Consider the following 20,068-nt stretch of genomic DNA (forward strand, 5'->3'; position numbering starts at 1 on the left):
CTGAGCATGAATGCAATTAATATATCTAACTGAAAAAAGAAAAAAAAAAACAAAGATATTTATATAACATAAAAGTTCATAAAAGGATGTGATATATATGCTCATGTTCCCATTCAATAATTAATGTCATACAACATAAACGCATTCACTTTTTTTTTTGGACAGCGATAAACGCATTCACTTAGCCAAAGTTGTCGATCAGCCAAGCCATATCTTGTATCTCCCCTTTTGCTATAGAGGTTGAAAGAGTTGATATAAGGTGCTTCAGCGCCAAACCCATTGTTTTTTTCTTCAACAAATCAATATAGACCATTCATTGAAAATGTCTAGCAACACTTAACAAAACATACAAAATGCTAAGCTAAACAGAGTGTTACAACAGTGTACAATATATCGACAATGGCGATCAGACACAAACACACACACACTGAAAATTAACAACACAAGCACAAAAAACAGAAAATTCCCATTAATAAATGAACTGATCCGTGGACAAGGTGTTGGGCACGGTCAAGAAAATGAAGCCCAAGGGTGTGTCTATCTTGGAGCAAGAAGTGAACCACAATGGACAGGTTTTTCTGAACATAGAGGATGCATAACTGAAACTTCTTAAAGCTTGGGTTTTTCTAAGGTGTTTGGATCCAGCTTTGGGAACAAGCATGGGAAGGCATATATATATATATATATATATATATATATATATATGTCTAAGATCAATGTAGTTGCGTTTTGGGTGGAGAAAGAGATCCAAAGCATTAGAACAAAGAAAGTGGGTGAGGGAGGCTATGGTATGGGAATGGCATGTATGCATGCTCTCATAATGCATGATAACAATGTGGTGTAGGTGTCAAGACTCAAGACATGTGATTGCAAACTGAGGAGTGAGCCCTATTTATAGGCACCAATAGGAGATCACTGTGTTCAAAGGCTTAAAGACGTTTTTTTCTTCTTTTATTTTTTATCCTCTAAATTCATCTTTCTAATTTTAGAAAAATGGACTTTCATGAATAAAAATGAAAAAAAAGATTAACTTATAAGAAGAAAAATATATTTAAGTCAATAAAAAATATCTACTTTTTGCTTTATAATTCTGCTCATTTAATAATGTTTTATGCTTTCAAAATCTAATACCTTATGAAACGAAATTAAACTGCTTTTTTTTCTTTTACAAAAAGTGAGAACCGGTTGAAATAATAAAAATTAAACTAGTAACAATTGCAAAAGGAAATCAATACTGAAACCAAAACTTAAATGTATACACACAATAACTGATATTGAAATTAAAAAAAAAATTATATAGCCCACCACCAAAATTTTAAAGTTTAATTGTGTTACTCTAAACCCCATTCATTCATTGTACTCGTGTAAGTGGATTCCTTTGTTGGTAGAGCCACGTGATGTGGGTCATTGAAAATGTCAACTTCCAGAAGATGGACGACGAGAATCAATCTGTACAGTGTTGAGTGTTCCTTCTTTTGCTTACAGCTCATCTAACTGACTACCTCTAAGGACACACATTTTTGTTTTACCTTAACCTTCAAGCATGCATAGAGATTAATGACCATATATTCGCATATTGCTCCTTTTGTACATGATGATGGGCTTTGTTTTACTCTTAATATTTTATATTTTATTCGTTGGGGGATATATTTGTGTAATTTTAAATTATTAGTTATAAAAAAATTAATTAGTACTTAACAACTTACAAATCTGAATTAATATAAATGTTAAAAAAATTTAATTATTCTTAAATAAAAAATATTTTAAGAAAAATATATAAAAATTAAAATTAACAGTTGATTGATTGAAATATTAAGAAATAAATTACGTAATACTACAGTTGTATATTTTATTAAGAAAAAAAGTACAGTATGATAAATGTTGATCAAAATTATGCATGATATATAAATTACTCTTTATTTTATACATCTTATCGACACTTCTTATTTTTTCTTTTTCTTTTACATCATAAATTTTATCATATTTATAAAAAAAAATTCAATTTTCTCTTTATGTTAGATTGCATATTAGGTGTTCACTAAACATTTTTCTTTCCAGAAATAGTCTCACTACACCCACTAATACGTGTCTCAAAACTAAAGCATGCAAGACTGAATTGGAGGACCATATATGCATGAACACATACATATGGGTAAAAAAAGGATCCAATATCAAAGTTGGTGGTTTAATTTGTTTGTGTCCATTGATTTACATCATTTAACAAAAACACCCACCGTATCAATGGTAGCTCTTTCCCATCTTCAATTGTCATATACACGTACGATTTTTTAATTAAGTGATTTGGCAGTAAGGATTTGTATATCCTCAAAGTCCCAAACCCAGTTAAGAATTCGATCATCTCTATCTCGTTAATAATACAACTAAGATTCCAGTGATTCAGCTGAACCAAGATCAGACTAAAAGTTATATATAACAAGATATATTTAAGCAGCCGGTGTATATAATTTATAAATCCTCAAACTTAAGAACCTTATAAACAAAATGGATCACTTTTCCCGAAAGGGTGATCTTCTCCTGATTGTTGACTTATGTACGCTCGATCCAACGGCTATAGGACCCTTGTTGAACAATGTGAGCGAATAAATTGCGAGAGATTTACACTATTGTTTATAAGTAATAAGTAATCATATAAGTAAATTTGATATTATATTTTAACTAAAAATTTTAAGATTTAGGTTTATAGGTATTTTCTTCATTTATATGATGTTCAATCTTCTCATTTTTATCTAATATAAGATTTTATCTCACACTTGTACTCCAATAATGTTTCTCTCAAGTATGAATCTCTTTCATATGGTAGTTTCTAAGTAAAAGTCATTTTCAATTCATGAGTAAACAATAATGACTTTTTAGAGCTTAATCATGATTGTCAGACCCACATGATCATTATCGCTAAGATACTCTAATATCTTGTATTGTCTGACCTTTATGCATGAACTTATTGGTCAAAATTAAAGATTTTCTGTATAAAAAATTTCATGCTCATGAATTTACTACCAACTCCATTATACTTGTCTAAGTCAATCACTACATCAAACTATTGAGTCTAATATTACTTGTTAGTAATAGCAATCAAAATTCTAAAAAAGATAAAACAAATCATACATATAAACGCAAGAGATTAATGAGATTCGATAAGTGTGTGTTTACGTTCTCGAGAGGAGAATAATTTTTTCTTTTTTCTTATTCATAAACAAATGGGATTACTTAATTTGAAGCAGTTGATGTTGCACCACGTAGTCGTCCTTCCAATATAACTTAATCACGTAAGCCATTAATTTATATCTAAATCATTTCCCAACAAACAAGAACATGAATCCAACCACCCGATCGAAAAGTCTCCATGCCAATATGCCATGCATTTGTTTTTGCATGCCAAAACTGCCCCTCTTGGACTTATTCCACCTGTAACCTTTTGATTTTTGAGGACATTCATAATTCCTTCCCATCTATAACCAGTTTTGCTTTTGCACTTCCGTGCCCATGTTTGTCCATTTTTCATCCGTGACCATGACCTGAGTCATTCTTATACAGTGGTGGATTCACATTATAATGACGGATTCACATTATAACGAGGGATTCAACCTCATGATTTGAAAATTACATATAAATATATTGAGCATGTAGATTTTGTCCCTTGTAATTTTGCTTATTTGATCTTCTTGCTCTTAATTTTTTACTTTTTTCATAATATTAATTATTAGTTTTTTATTTTTAAATAAATTCTCCGGTAACTTAGGATTCTAGATTCGTCACTATTTTTACTATTTTTATTTTTATGTGTGGGTACGTTATATCTTTCAAAGTTACAAAACATGCATGATTTGTAGTGGGGTCATTCGAATTATTAATAATTAACCTTATTTTCTCACCGGAGTACTGGGCTGTTTAAGAATTAAGATTGTTTTCTCTCTGTCCAAATCCAAGTTACCTTACCTTTCACCAGTTAACAATGAATGTCATGTGGTTAATGGATCGAATGCTTCACAATATTATCTCTTCACGCGCATAGTGCAGACAATATTCGATGTCACATTCAGAGTCAGTCAGGCCATACGGAAACCGATTCTAAGTGTTGCTCATTTAATATAAAGATACTTATCAATTGGGACCATTTCTATTTATGTGATATTGACCAAAAAGGACGTACATATATTTAATGCAAATATAAAAGAGATTATGAGTACCCTATGGCTCCACTTTTTAGCAACATATTGAGTCCTTCGGTTAGTGATTGCGAGGGCCTTAAAGTAATAATGCACAATCTCCTTCGATATATACCTATTTCATGAAACAACCCATTGATTTCTTTTTAATTCGTTAGGGTCTTAGAATCTTATTGTATATCAGTATTTTTTTAGGCTTGGTGGATAAATAATAGTGGGTGATTTCCTTTTTTTTTTATTAATCTTGAATATGGGACTTGGAAATAAAATGATGAGTGATTCTTTAATTTAGATTAATCTTGAATATATTCTGATATAATTTAAGTCTAATTCAATTTTAAAAGTTAGTTTAAGGGATATGAATTATTTTTCACTTATATATTTTATGTTAACTTTATTTTTAACCAATGTAAAACTTAAAAATTTTTTAAGATAGGGTGTTAACACCGAATGAATTGAAAAGAAATAGACAAGAGAATATCACACGAGAATGAAAAAGCCATAGAAACTTTTGGCGCTCGATGGAGTCTTATTCCCTATTTGACCAACAATGGTACAAGGTATTTAAAGTCAGTAATTACCAAATAATAGAAAATAAAAAGTTAGTTATTATATTAGCTAACATAAGATCTTGGTCATGCATGGTTTATGGCACGTTGTAATTAAGGGGAACTTGTGATACTTTTCAGACTGGTGCACTTGTCCAATAGATTGTATCTCCTCATGTGCCTAGTGTAGTGATGTAGTCTATTTATTAGATGATATATATATATATATATATATATATATATATATATATATATATATATATATATATAGATGCAGGTGGATATATATGAAAACCATCAAGATGGATTCTGTTGCTGAGGTGGTATATACATACAGGGAGCATATTTCTTATCATTTTCTCATTTTGTCACATCAAACTTTGGTTATTTGCTGCCAGTGTGTCATGTAACAGGGAGGAAGGCATATATGTTCTTTTTCTCTATGCTTAGGAAGGCATCAGATGTGTATGTCTCATGTTTTTATAATATATTTGTGGTATGTCAGGATATTAAAACTGAGATACTGTATGTGTCTTTTAGTTGGTAGGGGCATTATGCTTTCATTGTCCAAAACTATAGATTCTTTGTATGTCTTATGCTGGACAGCAGGTCAGCAGCATTTCATATGTTGCCATTCAGCTTTTTAATTCTTTCATTAATGAGATTTCCTTTGCTTATAAAAAATTGTTATTTCATGAAACTTTACATTTTTTTACCTAACTAATTTACATTTAATTAAGGGAAAAATTATTAATTCATTCGTTTATTTTTACTTTTGGTTTTTTGCTACCAAATGATTTTAATATATATTTATATTTATTTTACATATTTTTTTAATAAAAATGCCTTTATTATTCTTTACCTAACTTGTGTGTTCCACAGATCGATAATCATGCTAGTTAATTACTAATAAGTTAATGATTAAGTGACTTTTGTATTTTTTAATAAAAAAAATTATATTTCTGACTTCTTTATATCGTATTTTTTTAGGATCTTTTTATCATATGTTAATTGGCACATATTTATAAAAAAATATTTAAATTAAGTAATTTTATATTAACTTTTTTTACCAATACTTTTCTATTAATTAGTTCTTTAAAGTTATAGTGGTTATTATTAAGCTTTTGATAATATGCTCCGAATATGTTTAATAAGAGCATCTCAATCTCGGTCGAGACTTTTTTTTCTTAATCAAGTTAAAACCACGCTGGAGATGAAAATTCTTAGAGTGCCTCATATGCTCGTGGATCTCCAATAACTGAAAATTCTTAAAGCTTATAGGTGGTGTTTAATTTGGAGATGAAGAATAACGAATGTTTAGAGTGCCTCATATGTGTGTGTGTGTGTGTGTGTGTATAGGCATTTGTTTTGCTAACCAACAAACTAGTTGATGAAAAATGAGCAGTAAAATGGAGGGAGCTGGGAGGGAGGGTTCATGGATGATTATTTAGTGAGAGAACCAACATTCAGAGCAAAAAAAAAAGAGTGAGGCAAGCTGAAATTTGTGTGTGAGGTGTGTTCTCGATCAGTGTTAGCTTGGTTTATGAGAGGTTAGTCAGAGAAAAAAAATCCACGTGTGCTGTTAATGCGGCTAGCTAGGTTTATTGAGGGAGAGAATTGTTTTAGGGTTAATAATCAGAATGCATGCATGGGTAGGTGTATTTATGGTGAGGAGGATGTGCGATATGTACCAGTGTCAGTGTGTGTAGAATCAGAGAGAAGATGAAAATTGAATGAAATGATGCTGTGTGAGAACTGAGAAATGCTAGCTGTAATCGTGTGATATTTTATTTGTTTTTTGCATGAGAAATAATGAGTGTGTTATTTGTTGTCTGGGATGAAATGGGTATGTAATGCCATTTTATTACCATTCTAGGGTACGTGGTCCATTTTCATTTGTTTTTATCATCAAAGAAATTTCTTCATCCGCACCAGCGCGCGGTGCCAAGTACGTATTTCTATTACAAACAATAAAACCAAGTTCGATCCTGCCCATCCTGATTCCTGACTCACAAATTAATTTTCACCAATTATCCCCATGAAGAAACAAACATTACTTTTGTTGAACGTGCCTTAATTACATAATGTGAAGACAGTTTTAAATTTTAATTTGAATTAGTTATTGTGTTCTTAGTGAATAAGTCAATAGACATTAGCAATTTCTAAAATAATAGAATACAATCTTTTATTTAGTTATTTAAAAAGTATTTAAATATGAGACTTATTTAATAAAAAAATGTGTAAGTTATTTAAAAAAAAATTCAAGTTCTTCTCTATTATTAGTTCTTCTCTCCTATATTTTTTTTCAAATTAAAATCAACAATTTGTATCTAAATCTCTCTTCTTGAAAGACCTATGAAGTGAATATTGAATCTAATTTCTCACAAATTGTTCATCTTGTCTTCGATGGGAAGAGTTATGACCTTTGAAATGTGAAAATAAAGTCCTACATGAAATCTTTTGATTACTGGGATGTTGTCGAGAAGAGGATTATGAAGTGTCTATGCTGCTTGAAAATCCCACCATGGCTCAATTAAAGCATCACAAGGAGAAAAAAAACCAAGAAGGTGAAGGCAAAGACATGCCTATTTACTGGGGGTTTTTAGATGATCTTCACCAAGATCATGACTCTCAATTCACCTAAAAAAATTGGAATTATTTAAAGGAAAAGTATGAAAGGGATGAACACGTTCGTGACATGTAAGTATTAAACCTCATGAGAGAATTTGAGGTGCAAAAGATGAAGGAATCTGAGACAATTAAAGAGTACTCGAACAGATTGATTGGCATTGTTAACAAGGTTAGATTGTTAGGCATTACATTTGCATATTCCAAAATTGTTGAAATTTTTTTGGTTATAATGCCTAAGAGATATGAAGCATCAATAACCACTATGGAGATTACAAAGAATTTGTCCAACATCTCTTTGACAACGGTGATACATGTCTTGCAAACCCAAGATCAAAGAAGATTGATTAGGAAAAAATCAACAGTTGAAGGAGCTTTACCAACCAAGCACTAAAATGCAACCAAATACAAGAAAAATAAAAACTTTGATGGAACGGGATCAAGTTCAACATCAACCAATGCAAAAGAAAATTGGAAGAAATCTTATCAACCTTGCCAACAAATTGGCATCTCCATTCAGATGTTGGAAAAGACTTGATACTAAGTGCAGTGAGTGTAATCAAATGGGCATGAAGTTGTTACTTGCAAAAATAGGAATCAACCACACAATGAGGTTGCAAAGGCTTCTAATCCGAAGGAGGAGTACATGTTTGCTGCTACATGTTTCTCTAGTATTGAATCAAGTCAAAATTGGCTTATTGACAATGGTTGTACTAACCACATAACAAACAACAAGGATTTATTCAAGGAACTGAGCAATATAAGCACATTAAAGGTTTGAGTTAGAGATGACAAGTTCATCACTATGAATGGAAAGGGAATTGTAGTGATTTCAATCAACAGAGGTACAAAACTCATTTCTAATGTGTTGTATGTTCTTCAAATTGATAAGAATTTGTTGAGTATTGGACAACTAGTTGAAAAAGGTTATAAAGTCTTGTTCGAAAACAAAATTTGTTTAATTAAAGATGCAGAAGACAAGGATATTTCCAAAGTAAAAATGAGAGGAAAAAGCTTTACATTAAATCCATTAAAGGATGAACAAATTTTTTTTTCAATAAAAGATAATATCACTGAATTGTCTCACAAAAGGTAGAAAGTTGAAGAAAAACAAGCAAATTCTATAATAGCAGGCCTTAAGTCCCAAATTAGTTCAACTAAAGAAAAATTTGCGGCTACTGCACAAGAGCATGCAAACAACAAGATACACTTGAGGGAAAAAGATAAAAGAATTGAGTAGAATGAGAAGTGTTTAAAGTCCCTAACTAAGAACCTAAAAAATGAAAATGTCAAGGCTCATTCACATGTGAAGGAAGCAATAGTTTTTAAGGTAAGGAGGAGTGTTGTTGAACGTGCCTTAGATATTATCAAGACATTATCAAGACACTTTTGATTTTTAATTTGAATTAGTTATTGTGTTGTTAGTGAATAAGTCAATTTTAAATTTTAAATTAGTTCCTTATTTTATTTTTGAATTATCAGTAGACAATAATAATTTCTAAAATAATGGAACATGATCTTTTATTCAATTATTTAAATATATTTAAATGAGACTTATTCAATAAAAAAAATCTCTTATCAGTTGTTCCAAATAAAATTAACATTTTTCTCTATTATTTTTTCTTATCAATTGTTCCAAATAAAATTAACATTTTTTCTCTATTATTTTTTCTCTCTCTTACGCTTTTTCCTCAAATTAAAACCAACAATTACATATTAGAGGGAAATTGATGCAAAAGGTCACACTATCATAGTTGGATTGAAGTCAAAAAGTTCCACTAGGGTACGTGGTCCATACACTACTATTTAATCTGATCTTGAAAGGGAAGAGAAGAGGCATTGGATACCGGCTTGTGTTACTTTCCCTCACCAAACCCTTCACACATAATTAACCAGCTTTTCTTCTCATAATATATAGTACTTATGTGTGCATGGACATTTAGGGCAAAATGATGTGGTGCAGTAATTGCATGTGGGCGGGAATACTGTGTTGTGCTATTTCTCAGGTAACTCATCAAGGCCATTTTTTTTTCTGCCGTAGTGGAAAAAAAAAACGACACAAAACCAAAAAAAAACACAAACTATGCAAATTAGGGAGTTGCTATTGGCACTATCACTTTTTTTATTGACACTATCCATATGTGTCTTTTAACAATATTCCAAAAATGTCATTTTGACATGAGTACAATAAAATTGTGATTCCATCACTTATATGGGAGGTGAAAAAACAAATTACAATATAAACATGATTTCATTATACAATTATAAAATGAAGTCATATTTTTGTTATATAATTTTTTTATCTCCCAAGTAAGCAAGAAATCATAATTTTATTATATAATTTTTTTGACCCCCAAGTGATAATATCAATGGCTTGCAAATTACAAACCTGCCCTAACAACTTCCGAAAAATAAAGGTCATTTTATGATTTGGTTTTAAAAATTGTGAATTTGGGCCTATTCTTATTAGGATGATTGGACCATTGAGATGAGAACATGGACCAGAACACTTGTAACGCAGCTTTGGAGTAATTGTGTCAGCACAAAACCGAAATGAACCTATTTCTATCTATTATTTCCTTTTTCCGTTGCTTCTGTCACTGATTTATTTCCATCTTTTGTAAGTTTTTTCTTTCTATAATTGATTTAGAGAAGGAATTTCGACAATAAAAGTTGTGCTTTTAAATATTCAAAGATGAAAATTATAATCTATCTCTAGTTAGAGAAAAATATTTGTCTCTAACAATTGAAGAAAAAAAACTATATGATGTCTACCAATGGAATTGTTCCATCTTCAATGCATCCGTCTGAAATTAGAGATAAATAATTACTATTCTCATTTCTAATTCTAACAAATGTGTATTTAAATTTTCACCTTAATTTTTTTCTTACAAAAATTGTTGGTACAAGACCAAAGTATCTTTCATGCAAACTTATCTATCTTGAGTGGAGTATGAGATTTTTTTTCGTAAATACATATTCTCTCTTTTTTTTTTTTTCAATCTATACTACTTTGCAATTTAATTCACAATATACATTATTTGAGACTTTTTCTCTCCTTTTTGTTTTTTTTAATTAAAAATATTATAAAATATAAATATTATATTATATTATTTTTATTTTATTATTTAATTTACTTAACATATTTTTTAAGTGGATATTTTTATTTAAATCTGAATTTTCTAATATAATTATTTTTAATATAATTATATTACTAAATATAATTAGTTTGTTTATGTCATTAGATTTAATTAAAAAACGAAGAGACTTTTTGTTTAACAACTTATTTATAGAAGAACATCATATTACATTATTAATAAAATGTTTAAACAATTACACTTGGCTAAAGGAAAAATTTTACGATCATTTACCGGAAAATTTCATATTTTTTTCTCTACTTTTCAGTTCATTTTCTTCTTAGTCCCATCTCATTAGGAATGCGTTTGTCGTCCTCTTTCTCCATGGATGACCGCACTGATCTCATTCATATTCTTGCCACATTGATATTTGGGTGACAGCAAAAAATAATTGCTCATTAAATATCTTTAAATATATTTTCAATATATTTTATTATAAAAAGTGATTATGAGTATCTTTTGTATACTTTAATCTTTTCTTTTCATATCTCCAAGTCATAAATAATAAAAATATCAATTCTTATCACTTAAACAAAAAATAACTACTAAATAAATATTTTTAAAGATATTTTCAATATATTTTTATTTAAAGATATTTTCAATAAATATTTTTAAAAATATTTTCAATATAACAGTTACTACTCTTTGAAACTTTATGTCTATTATATAAGATAGATGTATCAATTATTTTTTTTACTGTTTTTTAGTCTATTTTAATAATACTAATTAATTTTCTTATTTTTTTAATTAACAAACATAACAAAAAAAATATCAACAACACATAAATTTAACTACAAAAGTACATACAAAGTAACTAAAAAATTGTACTCTAATTTTATCCAATTTTTTATTTTTCTTTATCTATATATTTTTTCTTTAAAAAAATAAAAAAAACAAAATTATAAAATTTAATTTAATAAATAAGTAATTTTAAAACCAATTAAAAATTATATAATATAATATTTATATTTTATAATATTTTAAATTAAAAAAAAACAAAAAGGAGAGAGAAAGTCTCAAATAGTATATATTGGAAATTAAATTACAGTGTAGTGTAGATTGAAAAAGAAATAAAACAAAGAATGTGTATTTAGGAAAAAAAAAAATCGGAGTATGACTAATATTCCTGATAAAATCTTCTTTTAAAATCCTTGTACTGTTGCTTTACCAATCACCTTTGGTCCCAATTCATGTCATTCTTCTTAACAAAAACTTCTCTCCTAGACCTAGTAGATTCGTATTGATAACAATCTTGTTTTTTGTCCATGTTTATTTATCACTGTAATGCTTGATTATGTATGAGTATTACTGTGTGATAAATATGTGAAAAAGATTAAACACTTGTATTAATGATTAATTAAGAGAAGGAATCCATCAACTAACTAGTTTTAACTCTATGGTAAACTTAAGATCTTGGTCCCACCATTGAATGAAAGAAAAAAAGGTTTCTTAAGTCATTCATCGATAATGCTATACTATACCTTAATATTATTCTTTTATTAGTTCTTGAAGGTAAAAAAATTTAGATTAAGGACTGTTATTAGACGCTTATCATAATTACTAGATTAACTATGATTAATTTACTACCAGTTTAGTATTGAATCTATAAGTCACACATACAAACAAGTGATTTAATCTTTGCAAAAAAAATAATTTATTTGATAATTAAATTAAAGAATTTAATTTAATCAACTAAATATTTTAGTGAAATATTATTATATTTTTTGCATATAATTAATGTAAACAAAGAGTATAAGTTAAGAATAATTTCTTTGATAATTATTATTTGTTATGTTAGATCAATACGCATCTTAAGACAAGAGAGATCCTTCTTATTTTCACATGTAAAGTGTACTATGCACAAATCATGTGATTACTCATTGTAATGTGATTATTTTGATGACAATTATTTTGTTAAGCATCTTATTTTCAAATATAAAAATAAAAATATATAATGTGTACCAAGCACAAACTAGTGGCAACAACATACATGCCATCCTCCGTCATTTGCTATTTTAATCACTCCTATCTTCTTTTACATCTACTTATTATATTATTATTGTTATATTTCTAGAAGAATGGATGCACTAAATCTTTGCTGATATATTTAGGAAAGATATTTTTATAATTCCCAATGAAGGTGGTTTGTTTTCATTAATCATATTTTAGGAATAATATTTTTGAATATATTTTAAAAAAATTAGTTACATTTTAATATTTATATGAATATTTTTAAAATTCAAAATAAGTTAAACAAAAAATTAAAAATAAAATTACTGGTGTTTAAAAAAATAATTTCCTTTTTTCTCACTTGAATATCATTTTTCTCTATTAGTGGAGGCAAAGATGTATGAAAATAAGATAAAAATTAAAATTACAACCTTAGTGGGAATCTATCTAGTTTTATAAATGGGAAATTCTGGAAAATAAAAAATTAAGGATAGTTATATAATAATCCAAAAATTATTTCTTAAAGCTTATAACAAGAATGAAACTATCTTTATCCGTCAAACTTTTTTTGTAATTCGTAAGACAAACAAGGTCAAAGATGCTTCGTCTCTCACATATTATGTGTTACATGACACTTTGATGCTTTAACTACTAGGAAGTAATTCGATTTTTAATTTCAAATCTCTAAAATATTATTTTAAAAAATATATTTATCTTTAGAGATTACTAATTTTTTGTTAATTGATTACATTGTTGTATCCAAAAAGAGAGCAAGTTCATACTCATTAAACAAGATATAAATAAAATATACTTAATGATTTAAAAAAGTAAATGAATAATTTTATGGTTGAAACGAAAGAAAATTCAAATAAATTTTAAATCATTTTTAGGATTTCATTTAAGTCTTCAAAATTGATATTTTTGTTATTTTTGTTCCTAGTCCAAGGATAATAACATATATTTAGACAACGAAACAATAATAAAATGATTAACTTTAAGAACTTGAATGAAACTCAAATATTTTTTTTATATTTTGTTTAGTTTAAGAGATAAGTTGGTCTTTAACTCTAAAAAAGTGTGTTGAAAACATTTACTATATTCTTTTTAAAACTATATGAATCAAAAGATATAAATTATAGGTGAGACTTATAGGTGATTTTATTAAAAAAAAAAAAAAAAAGATTTAGTCTCACTGCTAAAGTTAATATTGGCACTGTCATGCCAAGGTGAAGGATTTAAGAGAGTCACAAAAACCATCCACTCTTTCTGTCCAAGACATAAGATAGAAGAGCAGAGTGATACAAAAGGAGAGAAAGCACGGAGGTGACATGATTTTTGAATTCACATCACTATGATTTGCACATCTAGTGTGTGTGACTAGAATGCATTTGCTATTAGGCTCTTGCATGCGTTTTGTGCCTTCGCAATAATGTGACGGGGCAGGCCAGCAAGGGCCTTTACTGCCCCTCTAAGCTAAGCCAACCTTATGCTTTAATTACTTATAGTTTTCCACTTAGCGAGAAAGCAAAGCATAAAACTTTTCACTTACTACTTAATAATAATATGCACGGTTATTAATTAAGCCTCTTCCTCACGAGCTTTTTTTTAAACTAGGAATTGATTATTAACACAGTAACACGTGTGGACAGACCATGGATGGGAGAGTGAGTTTATAAGATGTAACATAACAATTACACCTTTCATTTCATATTAGATGTGCTTTGGTTAGTCACAAAATATTTGTAGCTTTATAAAAATAAGAAAGTCTTAATTATTTGTTTAAACATGATTCTCATTTATTGGTATCTCATCTGAATATTTAAATGAATTTATAATTACATTAGAATTTTTTTTAATAAGGGTACTAAAAACTAAATAATGAGGCAGATTGAAATACTAATATCATATTGAAATACCCAGATGCTTTAATACTATGCACATATGCAGATTTCTCCCTGTCTCTCAAGGTGGATGATTAATGCTCTAATTGTGTAAGGATGGAAATTAATGTTTCATGATTTTATCCACTAGTCCCTGCTTATTGCTTACAAAGTATTGTATGCATTAGAGTAAGACACTCGAGCACAACCATGAAAAAAATAAGTACTCTAGTTCTTACTCAAGTATAAGCATTATTTTGTCGATTGCCTGTGTGGTCCTTTTGGTTATGTGAGTACTTTCGATTATAGGACAATCCATTGGTGACATAATTTTCTTAGAAATCTTAGCTGAAGTTGATTTTTTTCTTATTGTGAGATGAAATTAATGAGCCTTCCCTACTTAAAATTTTTGCGAGCTAACCCTCCCTACTACTCCCCCAAAAAGGCATCAGCATCATTATTCCTCAAGTACAAGCATCATTTTTTCTTAGAGTCACCTCTAAGATAATAAAATAAAGCAATAAGCTTGTGTTGTTATAAGAACTTTTATGACAGTAATGCCACTGCTGCACCAATGAATACAATCTTTAAAGGGGTGTCATTGTGCAACCATTGATGTACTTAATTAACATATAACCACGGGCAATTTGGGAATTGCAAAGGCTTCAACGTTGGGGTTGGGGTCCGTTGAAAGCAAAATCCACAATTATGTCCCCTCTTCCTCATCTGTCCAAGGAACAACCACTTCTTCAGAACCTCAACACATTTATAAAAGCCAGTGCAATCACCTACAAGTTTTATCCAAAAGCTACCTCCTTTTCTGCTTCCAAGTCATTTACGCAAAACCAAAGAGACAACCATGAGTCCCATTGGCTTGTCCTTCCTCTTCCTCATTTCTTTAGCACTTCTCTCTATTGCCAGAGGCCAAGAAAGGGCACCTCACGGGCTTGTTTACGAGAGCCCTGTAGCTTTTCCACCAGCAGCATATGACTTCTTTCATCCCAATGCTCAAAAGCCTGAGAACAAAGACCCGTGTGTTGCATCCAAATGTTCACCACTGCCTCTAGCAGCTCAAGTGGATGCCACTCAAATATATGAAAACAAAGCTTCAACAACGCAGAAAGGTGGGAAACAAATAGGAGGTGGGGGTGTAGCTGGCATTATCACTGCTGTTGCTTTTGCTGTGCTTTTAGCTATGGGAATCTACTATGTAAAAGTCACTCGCCAAGCCAACATGAGTCGAGCCAGTAACAGTGTTCAATCTCATGCTTGATGTGCTTTCTTTAATCACATCAAAATCTCAGCTTAGAACAAAGCATATAAATACTCTTTCACTTTGCCCAAATTCCTAAAAAATCGTTTCCTTAACTATATATATATGTATCTCACTCTCTTATTTCTTAGCACTAGTTCCATCTCCCGTTGTTTATGGTTAACAATGTAACTACCATTGTGATAGAGATTGATATCAAATTTGGATGTTTTCACAATTATCATACACACATGTTTCCAATTTCTTACTAACTACTGAAAATAATAAGATAAATTCAATGTGAAGCAACATCAGATACAAAATAGCAGGTCTATCACAGAACCTGGATGGTATCAAACATACAAGAAGAGTGCCAATACCACACTCTCTTAACTCTTTCAAAAACACTCTTACTGGTTGACTGGTTGAAATTATCTGACCCACATATTTGGTGGGACGTACATGAATATTACTCAATAGAAGAGTGCGTCAAAAAGTGTTAGAAGCATTTCTCAACATACAATAAGCCATGAACATGAATCCTGAACCCATTACAAGCAGACACGCAATAAAATCAAATTCCACAAACACTTTCTGAGTTTTGAGAGGCTTCTTGTCTGTGATACTAAACCTACGGCCATATCTTATCCCTTTAATCAATCACACCAATATCAGCTAGTACCGTAAACTATATAGCTGGAACCTGAAAGTCAGGCACATAGGAATATAAATATTCTTCTGCACAAATTCTTGCCCCTATATATTTTCTACTTATAAAGAAGAGTTATATTTACGATTAATTTTATAAGGAAACAAATACAAAAGACAAAAAGCCAGATTGTCAGATTTCAATATTTGACATCCTAAATGAAGTAATTTATATTTTGAAGTATTTGAACCAAAATCAAAACAATATTGAAATGGATTATTCTTTAGGATCTATTGATATTCTATCTTAGAACTTGAACATGAGAACTGTGGAAACTCCCAAGCGGTAGTAGAATCACATCAAGACAATGCCGATCAGTGTATGAATCATTAAGTGCAATTTACACTTTTATTGACAACAGACAACTATAACATGCTAAGAGAACCCCAACTCATAGAGACAATGTAAGTAAATTCTCATATTCATAAATTAGTAGTGCTCCAAGGAAGAAAAATCAGGTATCTTGATTCATATATTAAAGCAACACAAAAGTTTTGCAGAAAACATTACATTGGTCTTTAAACATTGTCAGCACTGCCCATGAGCACAACCATTTAACAAACACTTTAGAATGTCAAGGAAAAAATAAAAGGCCAAGTATTGTATGTTTTGAAATCAAAATTACAAGAGATTGTATTAAAAATAAAATCACTCATAAAATTTCTACCATCCACGTGAGCTGAGAGACTTTATCAAAGGTCCAAATGTCTGATCCACAGTTTTGTTCCATAAATGTGAAAATTCAGAACGCGACTTCTTCCCAAATATAGGTTCTTTAACCTAGTAGAGCATGAGAGCCGAAAGGTTAGATTTTAAAAGTGTCAAACCAAAATAAAATGTTTTAAGTCAAGGGTGACAATACATGTAGATTGAATGCCCAGTATTCCAAATATAATGTAACTCGGGCATGTGGAGTTTGAATTAGATGGCAATTCTTCCAAGCATAAGAAATAAGAATAATAAAACACATTAAAGTTCAAATTATTGTGCAAGGGAGTGTAAAAGTGAGTTGGGATTTATCAACTTCCAGTATAAAATTGTAAGTTTGGCAACCATAATAAAACAAACCATGCTACAGTATGATGCTGATGCATATATACATGGCTTCATTAAAAAAAAAAAGGTTATATGCATCTTATATCTCATCATATATAATTATTCTCCAGAAAACTTCACATCATGCACAAAGACAGACATGAACATTGTGTACAATTCCATCTTTCACTTTGAATCATTCCATACAGTGAAGTGAGATAGTATAGCCAACTACATAAAAATGGTAGCAGCAAGGTGGTTTCAGTGACAAAGTGCACTTTCAAGGGAATGTTCCAGCTCCCCAAATGCACACCTATATACCATAAATATGATTTTAGAAAAGAAAAAAAGCCTAGTATTGTAGCAAACATAAATCAAATTTTCTCCTAAAAGCACATTTTACTAGAATTACAAACATTCATTATAGCCCAGATTAAAACACATTGATGTATACTTTGCTTCCCCAACACAACAACTTTTGTCTATCTAGTATCTGTTAATAGGGGTGGGCAAAAAAAATTGAATTGAACTGAACCGACACTGGACTGAACTTTTTTCAATAAAAGCTGATCTGCTTCTAAATTAACAGTTAACTGAACTGTGAACCAAAATGAAAACTGCTTCTTAAAAAAACTTAAATCACATGACAACATCCACTCTCGAATTGTGTCCGTGTGATAGCTCAATTCATTCCACTTCCTTATTCCTTTTATGTCTTTATTTTATCAATTAATAAAGTAGCACAGCCATCAATGGTTGAATTCGCCACCTTTTCCATCCATTTTTTTGTTGCTTAACTCTGCACCAAAACTTGTATTTTTGCATTCACCAAACTACACAATAAGTTCGATCAACTAATTGTTAATATCTGACAAAAAAACCAAATCTAAATATTATTTTTTAGGAGAGGAAAATGTTAATATCAATTCCTAGGAAAAGTGGTAATTTTTTTTAAAGCATTGATTATATTTTTGTATTCTAAATGTAATAAATATTTTTAATGTTGGAGTATTTAAAATACAAATTAATTAAAAAAAACGTTTTCATCTCATATACGTGTTCAAAACAAATGACCCTTAAAAACATTCGAAACAATTCAAAGCAGTTCTGAATAGTTCGAAGAAGCAGTTCAGAAGAATTTGGAGGAGTTCGGAACGGTTCGAACCGCCTCTAAAATAGTTCGGTTCAGTTGGCCTGAACTCTGTTTGACAATTCAGTTCAGTTCGGACGAACTGTTAGCCGCAGTTCAGTTTAGTTCGAATTGAACAGCCCTATCTGTGAATCCATCTATGCAATCAGATAATTTGAATACAGAGAGGAATAAGAAGAAGAAGGAAGAGAAGGCACGTGGTACCTGAGATTGGGAATCGGAAATAGAAGCGTAGATGTATCTGCGTTGCTCAAACACAACCACCCCCGTTAATACCACTCCCAACGAAGCTCCCAGAAGCCGTTCCTATTCCCAACCCAAATCCACCGCTAAATTTCTTACTTTTGAATTGAAACGAAAAACAGAACCCGAAATTGATTATGTTAGAGGATAGGAATACATACCTGGCTCAGAATGCTAATCATCCTTTCCCTTTTGTTTTGTTTTCCTGCGAAGATTTATCGGAACAATGCTTCTGAGCTTTCAATTGCGCTGTCTGACCCCCCAACGACGTCCACGATCTTGCTTCGGAAATAGGCTTCGCTACCCCCACGACGTCGTATTCGCCACTTGCTTCTCCACTCGGGCCTGTTTGTTGGACTGCCCAAACCACCGTGCGCCCAAATCATGCACTTGAACACCATGTAATTAATAATTAATAATACATTTAAGTATCAATCAATTTTTTATCATATAAAAGGAAAAAAAATTATACACTGTGTAAAAAATGATATAGGATTGTTGAATCATAATTTATCATATATAATAAATTTAATATTTTTTATGATAAGTACTTCAAAAGTCATATTAATAATAAATTATAATTTAATGATATATAAATATTTTATATCATACCATTAAATTTAATATATTTTTCTATCTTATTTATCAATTATCAATTATTCAATTAATAAGGTTTATCGTTTACATTTTTTTCACAAAAATCACATTCAGGAATATTTTTTATTATTATATTTTTTATATGAAGTATCTAACAAGTTTATTAACAACTAATATTCATTAAAGATTTGAATAATCACTTTTAATGAATTTTTCTCTTTCAATAACTAATATATTTTTATTTATAAGTTTTAAATCTGAAATTTTACTTAAAAAAATTGAATTCAATAATACTTAAACCAATAATTTATTGATATTCAAATATTAAAAAATTTACAATAGTTTATACACATTATTCACTAGTATTTCTTTATGTTATATATGATTTAATATACTAACTTATAAACTCTTAATTTTTATCAAACAACTAACTTATAACCTTTGAAGTATATTAACTTATAGCCTTTTTTATGCTTTGATTTACTTATGGCCTTTAAAGTAACTTATGAGCTAATTTGGACATATAGCTATATATTATACTTGTTACAATAGTATAATATTTGAAATGATTGAAAAAAATGAAATATAACAATATTATATTTTATTATTTAAATTGGTAAAATAAGAAATAGAAAGCCTAGTTCATCTTGCTTTATTAATTACATTTATTGTGCTCTTTCTAATTTTAAAAGAAGTGAGATGAGATAATTTTTTATTCTATTACATAATAATAAAATAAAGATGGATTCCGT

The 20,068-nt window shown here is 29.7% G+C and overlaps 2 protein-coding genes across 3 annotated transcripts; one reads left to right on the forward strand and one right to left on the reverse strand.

Annotated features, from left to right (window-relative positions):
• Window positions 1-14,816: 14,816 nt before the first annotated feature.
• On the forward strand, window positions 14,817-15,838 carry LOC100785093 (uncharacterized). Its single transcript, XM_003539660.5, has one exon. It carries the CDS (start codon window positions 15,190-15,192, stop codon window positions 15,601-15,603), a length of 414 nt encoding a protein of 137 aa, XP_003539708.1. The 5' UTR covers window positions 14,817-15,189; the 3' UTR covers window positions 15,604-15,838.
• A 17-nt stretch (window positions 15,839-15,855) lies between these two features.
• Window positions 15,856-19,115, reverse strand: LOC100787578 (uncharacterized). 2 transcript variants are annotated; one of them, XM_003539665.5, is made up of 4 exons: window positions 18,881-19,109; window positions 18,681-18,782; window positions 16,959-17,071; window positions 15,856-16,285 (listed from the first exon to the last, which is right to left on the reverse strand). In XM_003539665.5, exons 1-4 carry the CDS (start codon window positions 18,899-18,901, stop codon window positions 16,258-16,260), a joined length of 264 nt encoding a protein of 87 aa, XP_003539713.1. In that variant the 5' UTR covers window positions 18,902-19,109; the 3' UTR covers window positions 15,856-16,257. The 2 variants fall into 2 exon arrangements, with proteins under 2 accessions (XP_003539713.1, XP_025980348.1); XM_026124563.2 differs by lacking the exon at window positions 15,856-16,285 and having other exon boundaries at window positions 16,737-17,071; window positions 18,881-19,115.
• Between the last annotated feature and the right edge of the window lie 953 nt (window positions 19,116-20,068).

This window comes from Glycine max, chromosome 12, assembly GCF_000004515.6.
Source record: "Glycine max cultivar Williams 82 chromosome 12, Glycine_max_v4.0, whole genome shotgun sequence".
Lineage (NCBI taxonomy): Eukaryota > Viridiplantae > Streptophyta > Magnoliopsida > Fabales > Fabaceae > Glycine > Glycine max.

What these genes read in the sequence shown, in the direction of transcription:
- LOC100787578 (XM_003539665.5), bottom strand. Translation starts at nt 18,901, where the DNA reads ATGATTAGCATTCTGAGCCAG. An exon ending in TGATTAGCATTCTGAGCCAG is followed by an intron (nt 18,783 to 18,880) that starts GTATGTATTCCT and finishes GGTTGGGAATAG; the next exon opens with GAACGGCTTCTGGGAGCTTC. An exon ending in TCTCTCAGCTCACGTGGATG is followed by an intron (nt 16,286 to 16,958) that starts GTAGAAATTTTA and finishes CCTGACTTTCAG; the next exon opens with GTTCCAGCTATATAGTTTAC.
- LOC100785093 (XM_003539660.5), top strand. Translation starts at nt 15,190, where the DNA reads ATGAGTCCCATTGGCTTGTCCTTCCTCTTCCTCATTTCTTTAGCACTT.